The sequence below is a fragment of the Strix uralensis genome, chromosome 3 (genome assembly GCF_047716275.1).
Source record: "Strix uralensis isolate ZFMK-TIS-50842 chromosome 3, bStrUra1, whole genome shotgun sequence".
NCBI classification, from domain to species: Eukaryota; Metazoa; Chordata; class Aves; order Strigiformes; family Strigidae; genus Strix; species Strix uralensis.
The window spans coordinates 134,296,317-134,317,571 of NC_133974.1; the positions used below are offsets into that span (position 1 = coordinate 134,296,317).

The following is a 21,255-nucleotide window of genomic DNA, read 5'->3' on the forward strand; positions in this document are numbered from 1 at the left end:
TTTATTCATTAGTGCAGAGACATATCAGCAGGCTACAGGATCCCTCAAGAGCACTGACCCTCTTCTCCACACACTGCCCACTTTCTCCTCTTTGTAAGCTGCATTTTTAGGAGCCCCCCTAGGATTTATTAGCTTCAAGATATTGATTGTACTAAGTATTTATTTTTCCAGAAAATTTAGGGCAAGTTTTCTGCTCTCTAGCACAAGCAACAACAGGCAGCCCTTTCGCTGCCTTTTCCCTGACACACAGAAGGACAAGGAAGCCTGGTCCTGAGGCAGAGATGTGGTGACCACAGGAGACCACCAACACACAAATAGGACACAACCAGCCTCCCCCCATACTACAAACACCCCTACATCTCTTACCTGAGTAAAACAGCTCCAGGAGCTCCATCTCACCCCGTCCTCGCTTCCAGGCTGCACTGTTGAAGAAGAGGCAGGGAAGGGCCCCGCACAGGTGCTGTGGGGCTGCCCTTGCAGCCAGCACAGCTGAGGACTTAACACATCACACCTGGGGCAAGTGGTTACTGGCAACCTGGAGCTGCCTCATGGCACCCTGCTGTCTATACAGAATACATACAGTAGCTACCTCCTTTAGCACCAAAGAGAAGCAAGTCCAGGTATCCAGGATGTTTTAAGACAACTGGAGAGAAACTGAACAAAAATCCCCAACATGCAAGGAAACATTTCAAGCGGCTCCTTCAAAGCAAGCTGCATGTGAGCCCAAGCACCTCGTGGCTTCGATCATTAAAGGAGAGCAAACAACAGTGAGATTCTATAATTTATTACCATTGCTAAGATGAACACAGATACTTGATACCCAATTGTATGCAGAACTGTAAAAAAATAGTTTTAATACAGTATCAAAATTTACACAAGTGTAGTGTCAAAAGACCAGTGTCCCTCAAATTAGCCCCTGCACATACATACTGCAGGCACAAGTACATGTTTTACATTTTTTCATACATATATATATAGAGAGAGATATAGGAATACAACAATCGAAGTTTAACTATGCAAACAGTATGTATGGGAGAAAACAACATGTAAAGATAACAGACAACTGTTTGAGCTGGGTTATATATAAGAAATAATGCAAGAGTGCAATGTTTCAAAATGGAAGGCCGGATTCTGCATTTCCAACTCAAGGAGACAGAGTGAGAGGAGTTTTGCCCAAGAAAGCAAGGCTGGATCAGAGGCCTTACATTGAATGGTACCAAGTAAAAATAACAACAGAAACCAATATAATTACTGCTGCAAATTAACACACTTTTCCTGAAGACAATTAGCAGATTTACATCATACTCCTATATAACAAAAGATTGTACAGCAACCAAGCTACATTCCACTGCAAATAGCCCACGAATACAGCATGTTGCAAGCTCAGAGAAAACAGAGGTTCTGACTTTGGCTCAAATCTTAGTAACCAAGAACAAACCAGAAACACAGGAATTGTTGCATTCCTATTTTATTTCTTTTTTTTTTAAACTTTTATTAGTCTTTTTGATGCTCAGCTATGGTAAAAAGTTAAGCAACAGCATTCAGTCACAAGCCTGTTGCACATTCATACATGAAACTATCATTGCTTTTAGATATACACAAAATACCTATCATTGCAATTCAATACACACAACTAGTATCATACACATAGATAAAAATAAACTAAGCACATCTACGGCGCCGTCTGGTCAAATCTCAGGCAATCTGAACAAGAGCTTTCTGCCTCATAATAATGAAAGACATGCTCTGAGTGTAATAAAACCATTTTCTTTGAAAGAACACTACAGTGGCAAGAAAAGCTTTTTTATAATGCAGTGCAATCTTTTAGATCCTTATAGACTCTTGTTAAATAAACCAGCATGTCTCTAAATTAAGGAGTAGAAATTAGCATCCTGACAACTGGAAAATACTTTCCGAAAAAAACTCTGATGGGAATTCTGAATTGAGACCTGTAATAGTGACACCTAAGTATTCTGTTCATTAAAGGGCTGCGAACATCGTACACGTCTTCAGAAGATGTGCATCAAAGTGAATTGAAAAGAAAGCTATCTTTACTTTCATTTAGAAAGAAATTGTGTTTCACTACAAGTACTGTAGTTATGCTACACTACTGGCTGGTTAGGAGACTTTATGGTCTTTTAGCACCTCCAAAGGCAGGTATTCTACCAAAGCAAAAAAATCATCTGGAAATTGCCTAAGCACCATTAACTGATACTTTACAGACTGAAGTGTGAGTTACTAAGAAGTGACTTTCTCAAAACTGCGGAGACCAAAGGCACAGTTTATCAACGTCTCTCCAGTCTGGTGAAAAACCTCTGTTAAATCCAGTGGAAAACTCATTCAGACTTACTAGAAATTCACTGTTAACTAACCAAAATAAAACCTATTTCATGTAACTTTCTGCAGAATCCCAATTATCTTTTAGTTAGGATGGAAATACCTCAGTGCTTCTAAATATGGTGTGTTGAAGTGATGATGCGGCAGCAGCGTTTCACTAGCCAGTACACCGAAAGAGCAGTATTTGGGGAACACTGACAACACGGCTCCTCTAAAGACCTCTGTGCAGAACCTCGGCTAGTTTCCAACGAAGTCTCTTGCAGTGCATACAGACACCCCGCTGTCAGCTGGGAAGGCGCTGGGGACACAGTCAGTCCTTTCTCTCTCATTGGCAGTTCAAACTCTTTCTCTTCAGAGAGAGGACTTGCTCAGGGCCTTTTACATAGGTCCTTTATACTGATTTCCTGACAAATGTTGTCTAATTCCAGGGCACGACCCTGCAGCATCTCCAAGTTTCCTCCACACAACCTAAAGGGAGGGATGGAAAGAGATCTCATTATCACCAGTTCAGATGTACTGGCGTTCATGTAGACGTGCATCTGGAAACACCACGCGTTCATTACACAGACCATGCAGCACAGTAGGACAGAGGGGAGCAACACACAACAGGAGAATATTTCTCAAGGGATACAACATTCCTTCTGAACACAGAAAGCACATGCTTCTAGGTAAAAATGATCAAAAACAGAGACAAATGAACTAGCGCGTGCATCACCAGGATATTTTATGCTTCAGATGCAAGACCTTCAAGAAGGTCTCAACTAAAACTCCATTCAACCATTTCCCAAACCCCATCTCTTGCAGAACACAATTCAGAAGCTCAAAGCTCAGACCAGGAGTCTAAACATTTCCAGTTTAAAAAGCACACAGCAGTTCTCTTTCTCAAAGAATTCACTTGTTCTCTTAAAATCAAGCAAGGCATTAAAAGTGTTTATTTCATTTGTTCTTCCTTGAGCTCAGATGGCTTGTGCATGTAGTTGCTGATCTGTATGTGCTTGTGTGTTTCATTGAACCAGAGCAAAATCTACAACTAGTAGAAGTCAGCAATTCTTTTCTTAGTGTGGACTGTATGTCATAAAGGTTTCCTTCCTCATACTCACATCTACTCCCATTCATGATGGCGTAACATCCATGTTACAGTTATGGAATTGAAAATGCAGAGAAGTTATAGCTCCCCCCCCCAAAAAAAAAAACAAAAAACCAAACCTTAGGAAAGTACTTTATAATGATTTACAAAAAGATTGACCAATTATAAGCAGGAGAATCAGTAGCTTGTGTCGTATCACCAGGCATCTCTTCCTGTGGCCACCAGAAACAAGAGTGGCGACTACCACCATACTGTGTTTTGCAAGTTAAGATTATTTCTGTTTAATAACAACCAACTAGCAACCAGCTAAAGTATAACTGCTACGAAACCACTCATTAATCTCTGGACCAATAATGATATGACTGTCAAAAAAGGCAAAAACTGCTTTCCATTGTCATCATTTACTATTTGTGTTTTAGCAGTGCCTAAAGCCCAGGAGTGAACAGAGATTGCATTAGCTGGAACTAAATAAACACAAAGCAGCTGGATCCTGGGAAGTCGACAGCCTGAAAAGACAGTTCCTACAGCTGATGAGCAAAGGTAGAACAACCCCAAGGTCCTACTGTTTTTCTGTGCAAGAGATGGGAAAATAACCCAGCTCCTCTGAGCCTTTGCTGAAAAAACCTGAGTATAATAATGAAAACCAGAAATACTCCCAGACTGGAAGCAATAAGGCTACAGTCATTAAACAGGGACACACAAATTAAAGTCCTTTGAAGAGAACTGTCTTTAATACTAATGGATGGGCATAACCCAAACCCTGCAAACTTTCCGTATGACCAGAATCTTGCAGCCTGAAATCAGAAGTTATCATCATAAAAATATGCATGTGTTTTAGCTATGTTTGCTGTTTTGTGAAACACTGTGCCTTGGGGAAAGCATGAAAAATGGGTTTTCAGTGAAACCTCCCGAATCAGATGCCTATGGCTGAGCCATCAGAAATGGTGGAGGGCTGGATATGATGAGACAGGCATTTCTTTCCAATGTTTGGTTGCTGATTTTCCTAACTTAATATTATCAAAAAGAAACGTCTCTTGGATAGCTTTTGTGAGAAGGCACATTGTACCTACATACGCCTTTCAACAATTTTTCTGGTCAATAAACATCAGACAATATTTACCAAGCAGCTAATGCTGAGACAGTAATAAACTAAAAGGTGACACTTCCCAAAGTCCTTTATTTCTAGCTGAACAAATGACCCCTTATTGCTAGGAAGGGACAAACACATCCAAGACAGCCCTGGAAAGCAGACATCCTAAGCAGAATTGACAAGGTGGGAATCGACAAGGAATACTCATGCTATTTTTATGGGTGGGAAGCAGAGAAATCTTTTATCAGCAACCACTTTTGCTTGTGCATACAGTGCAACAGATACCTGGGTCTCGAAGGCATCGCAGTAATTTTATTTGCCTCCTTTTCAGAAACACAGGGTGATACAGACTAAATCTCTGCAGATTTATCACCACACTCTCCTTTTGTGCTGGCATATGTATGGTTCTTTGCACAGTCATGATAGCTGTACACATTGCTGCCTTCTGCGCACATGTTTATTTGGCCCTCTGCATTGTATTTGCATTTTGGATTCGCATATAGGGCTATTTTTTCCTCAGTTCACTAGTTCAACACTGACTTGTCACACGTAGCACTAATAGAATTACTTTGCGTTTACAAGCACTCAAAAGAAAATGTAATACTTAAGCATTCCTGAATGTGTTTTGAATAGTTATTACAAAGTAAAAAGCCCAGTACCAAAAACTTCACTCAAAATTTAAGCAGAAACCTTGATTGAATAAAAGACAGCTATGAGGTTCACCATAGAGTCATGGCGATTCATTTCTAGCTTACTTCTGACAGGCCGCAGTGAAAGGACGGATAAATCTTCTCCCTGGAAGCCAGGCAGAAACCTGCACCCTAACTGCAGACGAGAGCAGCTATGTCACCAGCCGGCTGCGGTGGCATTCGAGGCCCGTGATACTTCATGTGCAGCATGAAATACTCATGGAGATCTCTAGGGTCCCTGACCCCTCTTGCCCAGCCACCCCACCAACCCCACACGGCACATCCCATCCTGCCTTTGGCTCCCAGCCCACCGGAGCGTGCTGCAGCCCTGTGAACAAAACTTACCGGTAGCCTGAGGAAAATCCTGAAGAACACCCCTCCAGACTTAATCCAAACATTCTTGTGCTTTGAAATTACCTCCAAGCTCACTAATACATCATAAATGACTTCCAAACCCGCTGCTACATATTGCTACGTTCTCCTAAGGCAATGCAAATATATAAATACAAAGCAAAAACATTCCCAAAGACGTTGTTGATGAGGTGGTACCAAGACCAGATGTACATCGAGAATTCTCACATCCATTATCTTAATAAAATATCAACATGATCATGTAACACCATAAAATTCCTACAACGTCAATTATACATCCAAATTGCATTTTGGTACCAATCAGGACTATGCACCAAAATTGTAAGAGCCCAAAATGAAGCTTGTCATCATTCCACTGTTTTCACAGGCAAAATGATGCCACGGCAAATGTTTCATATAAAACACCCACAGCGCATAAAGCTGCAGCAAAACAGAGAGCTACAAACTGGCAGGAACTGCAATGAGAATGCAGAAGAAAAGAAACATTATAATTAGTTTATCACAAATCCACTGTACTTTTAACATGGACTAGATGAATGTAAGAAAAAGTAAAACCAGAAAGGAAATAACCAACTATTTTAAAAGTATAATAATGTATCAGTAGTCAAATCAGAGACAGATCATGAAAGTCAGAAGAAAAGGTAGCATTCCAATGCCAGCAGCAGAGCTTTGAATGGCTGGGGAACAAAGAGACAAGGCAGAATACAAGTATATATTTGGGATTTACAAAAATGAATTGATGACAAATTTAGTATGTTAGCACATTTTAGAAGTGGCATTACGTACATCACGATAACTTTTATGGATTACTATTAAATATGTATTAGTTAGAAACTGCTTTTTTATCCATAAATTGCAAAGCAATAATGTTGGCAAAAACACACATAGGTGCCATTGGACTGACAGGGAAACTGAGGCTGCCAGACTTCATCATACTGCCAAACGTTATTCTTATGAAGGATAAATTCAGGTCAGCTGAGTCATACAGTATTTTATCCCAGATATATTATCATACATAGATTTTTCTGGTCAATACCGAGCAACATGTTAAAATTATAGTGTTCCTAATAAAACAGTAATTGCATTACAGAAACAGTAATTGACAATTTCCATATCAAATCTTCAAGGGCATGTTGTCAGCATTTAAACAAAAAGTACTTTGCATCCTCAGGTGTTTCCAGGCTCAATATGGAATATAAAATTAAGCACCTTAAACTTAACACTGCACATTTCTCCAGCCACAGGTTTTTCTGCCTCACTAAGGTAGTGGTCAGTCTTTAACAGCCTGCTGATTTATATTTTCCTGAGCTTCCAAGACAAGAGTATGTTTAAAAAAACCAAAAAAAGAGGAAATGTTATTTTCAAATTTGTTTTAGCAGCCACAAATAAGAACAGCAGTATATCTAAGCTTTCATGGGTCCTTCCTGAGTATGGGCATACATATAAAACTGACCGATTGCATTTACAGATAATTAGACTGATTACAGTGCTCTGGATTTCAGGGCAGGAGGGATTGTTAAATCTTCTTGCCTGACCTCCTGGCTACCACAGAACACTTATTTTTCTGCAGCGATTCCTACACTTGGCCTCAGACCTGGTCTTCGATTAAAGCATACCTCAATTTAATTAGTAGATGGCATAGTGGAGCTTCCAGTAGGTGACACTAAACTCAGGATAGGAAAAGCCAGTGCAAGTTTCAGAGGTAAGCCTGTGCCCTTGGTTATTCAGACAGTCAGAGGAGGTAAGGATCGTCATTCCGTAAAGAGAAACCCTGGTCTGCAAAGCAAACCTATGTCGAATATGCACAGCTCCATGCACAAGCGTGCAGTTAGGTCATATACAACTTGCAAAAAGAAACAAACGCATCCTGCCATATGAAACAACTACTTCTGTATCCCTAGTGATGCCACTTGCCCGTAGGGAATAATCCCATACCCACTGGGAGGGGGGGAAGATCGCCAAGGCCCAGGCATGGCGGAGGACACACGTGGCAACTTCTTCTTTCAACCACCCTGGACGACGGATCAGGCCACGGGAGAGCCTTTATCAGACCAGCTGCATGGCAAAGCTCTTCTCTCTTTCACACTGTCTCCACCAGTGGGAGATTCACAGGCAACTTTTTTTTTTTTTAAAAAGTCTCCTCATTACTCAGGAAAAAAACAGGGCTATTTTTAGCAATGACCTCCTGCTGTTTTCTTATGGATCTCTCCCTTTAAAATACATTCCTGCTCTTTAGATTTCTTGCTGTGCAGAAGGGGATTGCACTAACAGTGAGATTTTGTAATAGAGACTAATTTCTTTTTGCAGGAATTCCAAATTGCCAAATTTGTAAAGAAAAGCAGGCTCCTTACTTTGGCTTGTTCTTCCTCCTGCATCTGATTCTGCTAAGTGATGCAAGTGAGAGCTCTTCACTCCCCAAAAAGGCAGGATCAAACCCATATGCTTCACTCTGGGAAACAGCAGGGTCTGCTCCCTGGCTGGGGATGGGGAAGGTTGGGCAGTCTGTTTAGCTGACAGCTCACTTTCCATTTTGAATATAACAGTATCATTTATATCTATTTCTGCCTGCTGCAACACCTCCTAGCAAACTTAAAGCTGAGCTTTCACATCATATTGAACTAAATTCTGTGTATTTCTGATCAATCCATTTCAGCATTTCAGGTATCGGCCATTGTTCAAACATTTCACTCACACCAAGCAGCTATTACAGGTTGTCAAATGCACGTTGTTAAATGTTCCATTCAGGGAAGCGCCTTTGCCAGTGGGTATTTTAAGAGAACTACAAAAGACTTTTTTGGATAATCATGCATGATCTCTTGACAGAATTACTTGGCATAGCTTTATTTTCTAGAGGGCAGCAGGTGAAGGACACGGAAGATGGGCACAGGACCTTCAGCGCTGCTGAAGCAGGCGCGCCTCAGCACCGCTCCTGTACAAGGGCGAGGCCAGCGCACGCAGGGGCAGGGGCGCTGCCGGTGGGGACGTGGCCAGGGTGGCAATTACAGAGGGGACCTGCAATTGCGTGCACGTAGAGAGGGGCTCAAGCACCCTGCTGCTGCTTCCCCCCTTCGGATGCCAGAAAAACAGGCGGGGTGGCTGTGGTGAAGCGCTGCGCCCAGGTTTTACGTTACAGGAAGGGATCTGATTGCTGTAATTTGTGCACAGTTCACTTGCATAAACCTACTTCCTCAGGCTTTGTGGAGGAGAAGTCAATGTCACTCAACCACGTGGAAGATAATCACCCTGCGCATAAACTCTGATGTCCAGGCAAGTCAACAGCGTTACTGAGCTCCGTGCATCTCCACGAAGCTCAAAACCAGAGCAAATGTCTACAAAAGTCCCTTCCAGATCTCCCGTGAAGGAGTGCAAACCTACCCCTGCCAAGTAACCAGTGCGTCCCTGCAGCATCTCTATAGGTGGGGAATAACATCCACTTAACCAAATTAATATTAAAGCAGTTTACCTAATGAGTGAAGTACAAGAGAGAAGACGTGCACAAAACACCAGAAAGCAACCATGTCAGAGCCAGCATTAGGAGACAGGAATACAGAGTCCCTGCTCTCTGCTCAGCTCACCATCAGCTTTTAATCCTCTCCGGAGGGGCACGGACACAGCTGACACCCATGCTGCAGTGGGACAATGAACTCAGCCACTCGCTGATTCCGACCATCTGACAATCCACTGCATTTTGTAACAGCTTTCTGAGTTTCTTCAATTGTAACAGTTTCATTGTTGACACAGGTAAGAACTTGCAAATTTGCCCCTCTGATTGTGTCAAACGCTGTTTATCAATGCAACACAGGTCTTGGCAATCCAACCCTGACTTCAGAGTAAATCACATCTGCTCTCAAAGAAGTTTCAACACTGACCTTGGGATCACGATGCATGGTCTTCAGTCCAAAGTTCTGCTATTTTATTACAAATATACCATGTGCATTGTCTTTAACTTTGCATTAAAGTATTTATCTCTGCATGGGTTACAGGAATCCATTATATTCCACTGGAGAACAAATATGCATCCTAGATGAAGCAGAAAGACTTCCTTATTCAGAAAAACACCACTTTCAGCTTCAAAGAAAAACTGTACAAGTGTAAGTAATTTGGAGAGCAGCTACAGCTGGCATCACCCCCATCGTAAGGGCTGGATCCGTGCCCCAAGAAACACACAGTCCACAGATGCAATGAGTGACAAACAGAAAAACAATCCCGCTCATGACAGTAACATCCCAGTGGTGTCCACAGGAATGTTGCCAGGACAATACGACACGTGTTGAGGAACAGACACGACGTTTTGCATGGACTGTACCGGAGGAGCGTTACCTTCAGAGCATTTACCACTGAGTCAGACTGCTGAGAGGCTGAGCCATGTCCACTGACGCTAGCTGGCTCGTTTGCAGAGCAGTAACTCCCCTCCGCCCCTCCTGGCATCCTAATGGGATCCTTCGCAAAAAATTGAAAACTATTTAATAAAGAAAAGGGTTGGTAACTAATTAAAACAGATGTCAATTATTTATTGTTCTGTTTTAAAAGGCTGAGAAGCACTAAAGGCATGTTTTACTCCAAAGTCCCCCTCTTTCTGTGCCACAGTAATCAAGATCCAGGTGAGGCAGCTCAAGTGCTACTGTTGAGTGTCACCCAAACACTCTGGCCCTCAAGGGTGTCTATCTGGAAAATCAGGATCTAGTAATAACATTTCTTATGTATGTACATCGCTTCCCAAAAGTCCTGCGAGGTTCAGAGAGATGATTTTAACTCCAGACGAAGGTCTTCAGAGTGTCTAATTTTATCCCAGTAATTCTGGAGGTTGTTCCTTCAACAAAACTCACATTTCTAAACGTTGCTGCATGGTTTGCAACACAAGCTGAGCTGCAGCTGACCAGGGAAGGAGGCAGGAGCTCTGGGCTGCCAGCTCGCTCCTTCCCTGCCTCTGGCTGCTCTGGAGTGAGGGCATGTCCCCCCGCTTGCCTGCGAGATCTCAATTTATACCACACAGTGACAATCTCAGGGGCTTTTTCCTCCCAGTGAACACCTGGAAGGGTTCTTCGGGACACTGCCAAACAAATGCAAGCCACCTAAACTCTTACAGCTCAGTCACCTCAAACTTTGCAGGATGTAAAGCATCTCCTGGAGCAACTGCAGTGCCGAGGTAACCTGAGCAAGCAGCCTGCTTTGGAGGAGTGCTAAAAATACCCCTGCTGCATTCATGGACAGCAATGTGATAGCTGCAGCAACAGAGATGGCCTGAGTAGACATTTCCCAGGTGCTTTCAACCTGACCTCCTCTTCACTGTCATTCTCCATGCCGAATTTTGTTTAAAAAAAAAAAATACAAAGAAGAAAAACATTTCAAAGACACAGATGTAAAGTTCCCTTCTTACAGAGTAAGAAACACTGTAGGAAACATTAAGAAACAATCTAGCAGTAATTCCTGCTGGAATGTGTGGGAAATGCATTTCTGAAGGAAAAATAATGACAGTGGAAAGAGCCTCTGATCAGAATCAGTGCCCTGATGTGCACTAATTTGCCCTGCTGAGCAAGCACACAGCACGCTGCAGTCTTTTTGGGGGTGTCTATAATCTAAACAATAGGAAAGATGAAGGTGGGTGTGGGAGAAAAAGGGCACAGAGAGATGACATGAGGCTGAACTTCACAGATCCAGTCTGCCTGAAAATGTTTAATTGAAAATTACCCTGTTCCAAAGCAAGTTTATATGCTGTGCATGACTTCATCAGGATATGCCCAGGCCTCGGTAACCCACGCTGCGCAGCTCACAGCCGTGCCAAGGGGCACGTCGCAGAGAGAACCCCTGCGACTACTGAACGCGTTAGACTCGATCCCAGCAATCGTCTGCAGGACTGAACCTCACGTCTTCAAAAAAAAACCCCAAGCCAATTTAAAACAATGAGAATGCTGCATCTGCTAAGCCCACGGAAAAGGTACCTTGAGTCTGAAGATGAAACCCCATATGGTACATGAACTCGTCTTCCAGGGCCGCCCTCCTGCCGAGCAACAGATGCAGCGTAAACCGCAACGCTGGGCACTAATGGGTCTCCTAACCAGGCTGACAACACTGGCACGCACTCAGGGCAGGGTGCAGTCCTACCACTCTCCGCAGCAATGGCTATTATCAGTTTGTTGTTATGTATGGGGGGAGGTTTAAGCTTTCTTTCTCTCTGGAAAGAATTTATACATCTCTTACTGGCTGGGCATACTTAATGCTGTACTTTGGGAAAGTTAATGAAAGAGGAAGGAAAAGGGGTAATAAAGCAGATTGGAGCAATTCTGGTGTGGGGTAAATTCCTTCAGTCAGCTTTGGTTTTTTTATTAGTCAAAGTATTCTGTTTCTTTACTGACTCCGGGGCCAGCAAAGATTTTGGTCAGTTCTGAATGGTAAAATATAAATACTGCTATTAAAAGGCTGGGAAAATTAGTAGAGATTGTACATCTAAAGCCTCCTGATTATGAGAAAATCCAGGAGTCCTGCAAACTGTGCTGCTGTCCAAGTTCAGGCCTTCCTCCAGGTAGCTGTCCTCCACAGCCTCATCTGTGCCATATGCAGCACATTTTTGTCTCCCTTCATGAGAATGAGAAACTTGTTGGGAACGCACTGCTTTTAGCAGACAGCGTTCTCAACACATCTTGGTAGGAAACTGAACATTACTGTTTGCCCTGTGGACATCTTTCTCCCTCCTCCCTCTGTCCTTGATAGGAGACATAAGCTTTTCTTAAAAAATAAGGCAGGTTTTACAGCCCTGAAGCCCCATCCTCCAGCTTAGGAACTTATCTCAGGTGAGGCCAGTCCACAGAAGCAGTAGAGTTTCAGCCTTCTTTAGAGGAAGATTATCCCAGATGACGATGGGGATGGGACCAGCCTGAATGGGACCAGCCTCCTGTTCCTCAGCAAGTCCTGTGTGCCTGAAGACACTCCAGCACTACCGACTGCATTATGAGCTTCTGAGGCAGTGAAGCAAAACAAGAGCAAAAGGCACTTTGCCAAAGTGGCAGCGTCTGAAAACAAGGTGCCTGAGGAGACTAGAAAAGTGGGCTTTTCAGACCTATCACCACAGCTGCTGCTTGACACTGTGGAGCATGGCAAGGTTTAATCTTCTACCAAAACCTTGCTCTGAGGCCCTTCTCTGCCACTGCCCAACCCACTTTACAACTGGATCCCGAGCAGGACCTTGAGGATGGGAGGAGAAATCCTGTTCCTGTCCTCCTCTTCTCTAGCTCCACGCACAGCACTTGCATTCAGCCACTCCAAGTAGGCATCTCGTGTGTCCGCATGTTTTGGACAAATCTTTTCATTTATTATCCAGTAACAAAGCTGTGAAAGTGGAACCAAGTCAGACAGATGGGATGAAGTCATGGCTCCACAGTGGTGAAATCTGTATTAACTATCAACATCTTGAGTAATTTTGAATAAACAGTGCTGCACAACTTCAACACCTGAGAAATAATTTACTACTTTGCTCATCGGGCACTGCCAACCTTCCCTACTGCCCCTCCCAGCCCTTGTGCCCAAGCTAAAGCACAATTTGCATGCTGCCTCCTCTGAATCTAACGCATACTCTGTGCTGATTACACCACTGCAGAAAGCACGTTGTCTGAAGCAGGTAAAACCCATATAATATCCCGTGTACATTTTGCTACAAAGATGAGAGTGCAATCACTAAATGTGCAGATCCATTTTCTGTTGGAAGTAAATCTAGAAAACAGCTAATGCCAACATGCGACTCTAGTGAATACAAAGCACAGGAAATCTGACTCAACCCCATAATATCACATAACAAAAACCGAGATGAATGGAAATTTAGTATCTCCCTCACTTTCAAAATGTTAAGGATACTCAGGCCATTCTCGCATAGCACCAGAGGCAAACCCTGCCCTGTACCCTGGTCACACTCAGAATAAAGACCCCTGTGTACAACAGGGTATTCTTTGATGGAGAAAGCTAATCATGAGCCTTTGTACTTGAGCCAGGAGAAAACATCATTTTTTCAATCCATACTGTTAAGGACAGTCATGAATGAAAAGCACTGTAGTGCAAAGCACACTGTACAGCTTGTCAGTGGCAGTTTATCTGCCAGCCCCTCCGGAGGAAGCATGCTGCTTGCTGCCTGACTTGCAACCTCCCCACAGCACGCAGGGATAGCCGAAGAGAAAAAAAAACACAGTCCATCTCTGCCCAAGGACACTTGCAGTCACCTCACTAAAGCTTCTGAGCGAACACGATTTTCCTGTCCACTGGGCACTGCTCTGTTCACTCACCATCGGAGACCTACCTCAGCAAATGCACAAGACCTCATTCTCCAGCAGCCTTTTATCCCAGAGGCAAGTGGTTTAGTGGGAAGCATATCCTTCCTGCTGGGGAACTGCCATGCCAGTTCAATCACTACCTGATTGTCAAAGCTCTTTTCTGATTTCCCCAGCCCTCAATTTCCCCATTAGCTCAAAGAAAACACAGGCTGTGTTTGTCAGCTTGTTTCAAACAGGCAGGAGAAAGGAAAAACAGAAAGCAATAAACTGCAGTGTGTTGCTCTGTTGGAATAATAATGCACTAAACAAAATGGCAACAATTTTTTTAGGGAACATTCCTGTCAATTAAAATACACAATTTTAAAATGCTGCAGTTATTCACCATAATTCCTCTTCTCAAAGACCTCAGCAGAAACCTCTACTTCTGCATATTGCAGCCAAAATCCACATATCCTCATAGCATATTGGAGGCACGCTCAGATTTCTGAGTGGCCAGAACCATTGCTGGCTACACACCTTCAGAAACAACTATTTGTGGCAAGCCCTTCACAAACCTCTTGTGCTAATGAGCGTGTAAGAGAAAAAGGCCCTGGGCTGCAGCACCTCCAAATCTTGGGAGGCCACACATATAAAGACCCCCGCTATTTAAAATCTGGAAGATTCCGTGGACTCTACTAAAAAATCATGAGTACAAAGTAATTCCAGGCTTTTGGAAATTACTTGGGGAAAAAAAAGAAATAAATCTGTCCTCCTCTCTCACCTGCAATTCTTTTTGTACACCAGGCTTTTCTTGAATTTGTATCTTGGTAACACCAAGCCCATAAGCTCTCGCCATTCAGCCTGCCTACGCCAACCAAGATGGAAGCGCTACGCTCAAGACACCCTGAGACAAAGACTCTGGTCAGAACCTCAGCTGTTGTGAACTCCATTAATGACCTGTGAATTCAAACTGAGGATGAGCGTACACGAAAGAACCGGGCGGGTGGATGCTGTTGATTTACTTTCAGCAAATATTTGATGACATGATTAGGTAACACGGGTTTGTTCAATGGGTTTTAATTACATTTGGTTGAAGGATTCCCCATTCTTCTACACACTATGGAAAGGAGGAGACAAACATTGTTGGACTGTGAGTGACACAGATTTTACAACAGAAATACTAACCAAACAGTTCTCGTCTTCTAATTAGATTTATAACTAAAACCATGCCATGCAAAGGGAAAATAAAAATCGCGGATCTCAGCAAAAAGGTTTCTGAAAGATTTGGAGATGGGTTGAAATAAAATGTGATATTCCAATGGAAGGGGGAAGAAAGAGGGAAATGGAAAGTGTTGGAAGTGCTTAAAAATATACTAGTGTGTGCCTAAGGGCCATGCCTGCCATTTCAGACTTAAAGGTACGAGGACTGGAAAAGGCTAGCAAGGATGCAAAACCCAAAAAAGTGCCTGAAGCAACAGCAGAACAGAAAGAAAAACAACAAAAAGAGATGGAAAAGGACTGAAAGACTTGTAAAGGGAAGAATGAGGAAACAGGCAGAAAAGCCCATGTGAGAGGGAGCAGAAGGGCTCCCGTTCAGCCCTGCCCCACACCTGCCTTGTGGCTTTGGTGCTGCATGTGGTGGAAGCTGGGAGCTCAGCTCCCCGCACCCAGCCTTCGGCCCCACTGACCCATGCAGTTTGTTCACTCACAAAGAGGCATCTTGGCAATACTTCCCTTCCCCGTCATTAAAAGGTAAAGCTAAATTACAAGGACAAAGAGTTGGAGGGGGAAGAATGTCTGACAGTTCTCCATCTCTGCCTCTTGTTCCCTCCTCCCATGAAACAAATAAAAACTAAAGCATTTAAATTGGGTGCCTTGCCAAGTTTATCTTTTGCAAATGCATTCACTGTCATTACATGACAGATGCCCACTTTCCCATAACACTTCAGCTGAGCTTATCAGCCCTGAAATACTACCCCTGTGAAAATTCAGGGATATCTTCAGTTAATTGACATGAGGATGCCAGATCCTGATCTCGCTTCCCTCAGCATAAGGCAGGGATAGCAGTTAGACACCACATCAAGTCTGGGAGGACACTCCTGCTTGCAGTTAGCTGAGTTACTACTGACATAACAGATCTGTCCCAGCCCAGGAAGCTGTAACCAGGATCCAAATCCATTGTTCGGTCCCTACATATTTTCTTAATTACTGCTGAGTATCTTCATTACAACATGCGCAGGCACTATGCTCTGGCTAGAGCACTGCCCATACTATCACGTTGGGGCTTTTTTACGTTAGCAGCAAAACTCCATCCCCAGTGATGCTGTAGTTTCATGTCCATTTTGAGGCAGTAGAAGGCAGCGGCACTGCCAGAGTCCATGTGCTGCAGAGAGCTTTCCTGTCCCAGCCCCACAGGGGAACTACTCCGTCCCGAAATCCATCTAGCAAAAACAGAAATGTTCTTGCTCAAATCCTTTTGTCTCTACACACTGCTGTCACACACCCTTACCTACACGAGCGTTTGAGATGCACCAGTGCAGGCTGCACGCCCCTTGTCTCGGGCACAGCCGGCACAGCTTGGCATTCTCAATGGAAGACCCAGCTGCATGCCATAAATCTTGGAAAGTATCTGCTTTCTTGCACAAAAATCCTATTTGTGGCCAGAAACTAAAAGGGCCTGGATCATATCTTGTTACATGCTATCTGAGAGAAGGAAAACAAGAACAACAACTATAAAAAAACCCCAGCTAATTACAGCTCTCACCAACACAGCAAACCTTACAACCCATCCATGGCTTCTCAGAACTCTTAAACCCACTACTATGCTAGAAACCACCACCAGAACAACTGTGCAGCACAGCAAGAGACATTAACAGGTTTAAGTGAATATGCACATTTTTTATACCTTTCCTATTACCTGATCAAACTCGAATATTGACTCAGTGGTGGTACTGCACTTCCCCTGACAAAGAAGCCCTTCAGTGCAGCAGAGTGAACTAAAACTCGGATTCCATTTGAACAGTGATGGCAGCACTTAAAACCATTTTCTCTGGAAATGTTCTTGCCACTAAATATTAATAAAACCTTTACATTAGAGGTCTGTGAGGTTTTGAAAAGAAAACTAATATGTATGGAGGGAGACAAGCAAAGCAAAAGAAATTGGAAAAGAACCACAGCTAAGTGATAGATGAAAGGAGTGATTTATTTGAAGAGAGTGTCAACAAATGTGCCAGTGCATTTTCATGAGTGACACAAGCAGAAAAGGGGGAAAAGAAAGGATATTGAAAGCAGAGAGGAAAAACAAGAAAAGCATGGCAGGAAGAGAGAAAAAAGCCTCAGAAAGCAAGGCAAGGACTCTTCAGTAAAGACCTAGCAGAGGCGTTGCACTCATGAGTACGAGTCGTCACCTCTGTCATACTAAGTGCAGTCCTGCAACTCCCCAACCCTCCCAGTGCTCCAGTACGCCACCAAAGAGGTGCTATGCAAAAAGCAAAAGGCACTCTCTTACTGAAGCTGAAATTTTAAGGCACAACACTTTAACTGAGTAAGAGCTGTGCCAAAAACCTTCATCAGTTGTGGAGCTCATTGTATATTTTCAGCTGATTTGTCAAAAGCACTTGGTTTGGCTTAATGCCCAACAAACTCCCATTCCTCCCATTAAATGGAGTCGAACCAGTGCCAGGAGCTTATGCATTTCCATCCTGCATCCTTGTCTTTGTGACGGGGCCTGATCACCACTGACAGCACGTCCAAGGTGTTGCTCACAGGAACAACAAACCCCCCAAATGAACTCATGCTAAGTCGGAATAAGCTTGGTGTCTACGTTTCCCTTCTCTCCTCAAAGCAATGACTTTCTTAAGGAGGAAAGGTGAACAAGATACACCAGGAAACATGAATCCTTGTCACTCATTATTTCTTAAAGTATCCAGAGATATTAGGAGATTTTTCAGAACTCTGCTACAGATCCCTGTGCCAACAAAACCAAACATAAAACAAACTCTGACCTGTACATTTCAAAACAAAAAGCCCTTTGCAGGCTTGCTCACCTAGTTCTTCCCCTTCAAAACCCCACAATCAGCACATTTTGTTACAATTACTTTTGGAACAGCTACGGACTTAGGTGTTATTTTCACAAGTGCTATTTTCTGGTTTTGGCACCCCATCTAAGATATTTTCAATGAACTCAACATGCACAATGTGGGTGTTCCAGTCCCTGGCAAGATCTGGCAATGCAGTTCATGGGTCTCCACCTGAGTGCCTCAAAACCCCAGGCAAATAAAACATACGGCCACTTCTAAAGATTTTGCCCACAAAGAATGTTCTGCACAGTTTAACCTCCAGTGCTGTTCCAGACAAACCACGACAGTATTTTTCAGGCAGGTTTGTTAACATTTCCTTGAATGCCGTTCTGGACAAGAAAATAATATTCTTTATCACTGAAGATCAACCTTTGTCTTTCCTACTGAAGACTGTATACATGTTAACGGACAGACATTTAACCATTCTTGCTGTCCTTCTTTTCCAGATCAAAAAATTAGGGTACAGAGAAGTTACATAAATTGCTCAAGGTCACCTAATAAGTCAAGAGCTAAACGAAAGCTCTAGAGGCCCTTCCAACTGTCATATTATAGGCGAGGGAAAAAGCCACCACACTTTACTTAAAATCTGTCTTAAGGAAATTGTTAACCTGGGACTGAGATCTTCTAGCTGATCTTAGCTTATACAAATGCATAAATCTGAGCCAGTGGATTTTATTTCTTACTACATTTCACTGCTATCTTGGATCATTACATTCAAATAACAGTGCTAAATTCAATAAAAAGCGCTTTTCTTCTTCAGACCAATGTCTTCATTTAAACTAGTGGTTGATTTTAGCAAAGTGCAACTTCTTTTTTCTTCCAGTGGCAGCTTCATTTGGAGACTTTATGGACTTTTTTAGGGATTACTTAACAAAATATAATAGAAACATGCTCTGGTATGTATGTGTATATATAAAAAATTAAAAGTGTCTTTGATTCATTCTTAATGAACTTCAAAATTTTTCATTCTTAAAAACATATTGGGAAAACCTTTAACTGTATATTTGCTTATTTATTCAATTTAATTTCAATCTTGCATTTATGTATCTAATATATTCCTCAAAATATGAGAAAAATATAATCCTATTATTATTATTACTTAAAACATTTGCATTTTTAGAGCAAAATATTTTAGTTAACTACAAAAAGTACTTGATACTTTAATAACAAGAAGCTCTTGGAATAAAACCAGAATGTAAAGGGTCAGTTCACTGCGATTTTCAACCCTTAAATTAATTAATTATAAGCAGCGGCTTCCAGTGAACTTTTCTTACCAAGGTATCAACACCTGGAAAGGAGAAAAATTAATGAAAGCATTGTCATAGCCTTAAATAAATACCCCACTCAATCACATCAAGATGAACAAACAGATGTGAGTGCCTTTGGTTATCCAAATGAGGAGCCTGGGTGTTCCAATGCAGTAACGTCAAATGACAATACTGATTTTGTCTCAAGTACGAAGACTCAAGCGTTGCTGTCTACCTGCCGGCTACTGTTCCCACCAACAGAAGTCACCCACCTGGGGCAGCATGCGATTTTCCTCCTCCAGCTGTCTTACTCTTGCCTCCAGCTGCCTAACATAGGACAAGGTTGGTTCTAAAAATCAAAAAGAAAAAAACTCATATTATCCACAGAGATCTGCTTGTGTTTACTAGTGTCAGAGCCTGTGCTACATTCTGACTTGTACTCACAGCAGATGGCCTCTCTCAAATGTCCATTAAACATTCAGCTCTGGTCCTCTCTAGGGCAGTGCAGATAATGCTGATACTAGAATTAATCCAATTCCTCCGCGCTTTTCATTCTAAACTGCTGCGCTTTAAGTTGGTCCCTTCTCAGACACAGGGTATCTAACAGAAAGGCAACACAGACTTAAGCTCTTCCAACCCATGCCCTGAGCTCTGTGAGCTTGTACTGTATCTTGGAAATATTCCATGAGAGTAATACATTATCCCACCAAGTCACCACTGAAAAGCCCAGAAAGAGAAGACAGTGTTCTGCAGGATGAGGCGGTCAAAGAGGCCCCTCCACACAGCCCGGTGGAGGTCTGGTGGCACACAGGCAGCCTCCCCCCACAAGCTGTCATCTCCCCTGCGGCGAATACGGCCGCTTGCCAGCACGAAGGCTCAAGCCTCAGCTTCTGCTAGAGCCATGTTATCAGGGCTTGAGCTGGTGCTGGAAAGCAGACGTGTGTCCCCAGGGCCCTGAGAGGGTTTGGAGCCTGGCTGACAGCATGACAGCCCGGCACAGCGCTGCTCACGGCGGGTTCTCCTCACCCCACGCACACCAGGACAGTGCTCTACTAGGACATGCTCTTGCCACACTGCTGCGCTGTGCGGGCTTGGCTGAAGAGCAAAAGACTGCCCACTCTATTCACAAGTAACCTCACTGACCTTTGTAAGATAATTTGGTTGATAACGAAGAATATAAGCACTTCTAGTCTGCTCTGTTCCCAAGAACTTTATGTAAGAAGAGTAGAGCAGTGATCCATCCCTAAAAGCATCCAAGAGCTTTATCACCATGCACGTCTTGGGTCGCACTGAATTTCTGGTATTGAAGTCCTGTGTCTAAGAGAAATACACGCCTGAGAAAGTAGCACTCAACTGGAAGAGAAAAGACGTCTTCTCAGTGCAGAAACACTGCTGTGACTCTCGTACCTCCTTGTATCTAGATGGAAGTTCACCACGTACGTGCTCCTGACTCAACAATCCACTCAACTTTCTCTGAGATGTCAATTCCAGTAACATATTTGTACTCAAACTACCACATAACTAGTAAAATTCTCTCTCTGATGATTAATGGTACAGAATCCACGGGTATTGGGGCAGTATTGCCAGTTGATATAATCCTGAAAAGCTGCATTGACAACAGAGCTGTTCACTGCTTTGAACGGACAGATGAAATTGTGCACCAGTTTCCTCTGATACCTAATCACCACGGCAGTCTGCCCATAAAATAAAGGTGATGGGAAGTGAGGTATCACTTACTGCTCTTACGAGACTGCAGAAGCTAAAATATGCACACCCAGATAGTGCACGGGAATTTACACAACATGAAGACAACAGACAGTAATTTGTCAAAAATGATTCATACACAGCAAGGCACCGGATTAAAAATAGCATTGTACAATAAAAGGGAAAGAGGTAATCTGAGGTCCTGCGTGCTCTGCTGCCTAAGGATTTTCATAGCTAGTGATGGGTGCATCTCTGGAGAGCCGCTAAGCCTAGCTCAGATGAGCACTTAGAAGATGAACAGCTTATTCAATTAGCTGTATATGACAGGGTCCCGCCCATCAAATCAGCTTCCTTCCCAGCAGCAGCACTTTTGGGAGGAGCCACAGAAGCTCCCTCACCATTACGGCCATTAGCAT

General features: G+C 43.1%; 1 protein-coding gene across 3 annotated transcripts in view; it reads right to left on the bottom strand.

Moving 5' to 3' along the window:
* Window positions 1–768: 768 nt before the first annotated feature.
* Window positions 769–21,255, bottom strand: part of CCDC85A (coiled-coil domain containing 85A) — an 80,742-nt gene continuing 60,255 nt past the window's right edge. Inside the window, exons 3-5 of one of the 3 annotated variants that reach the window (XM_074864505.1) lie at window positions 19,408–19,484; window positions 9,896–10,015; window positions 769–2,805 (exon numbers count right to left, since the gene is read on the bottom strand). In XM_074864505.1, coding sequence (XP_074720606.1) covers window positions 2,716–2,805; window positions 9,896–10,015; window positions 19,408–19,484 — 287 coding nt within the window. In that variant the 3' untranslated portion in view covers window positions 769–2,715. The remainder of the gene's footprint in view (window positions 2,806–9,895; window positions 10,016–19,407; window positions 19,485–21,255) is intronic. The other 2 variants (XM_074864504.1, XM_074864503.1) reach the window with 2 other exon arrangements.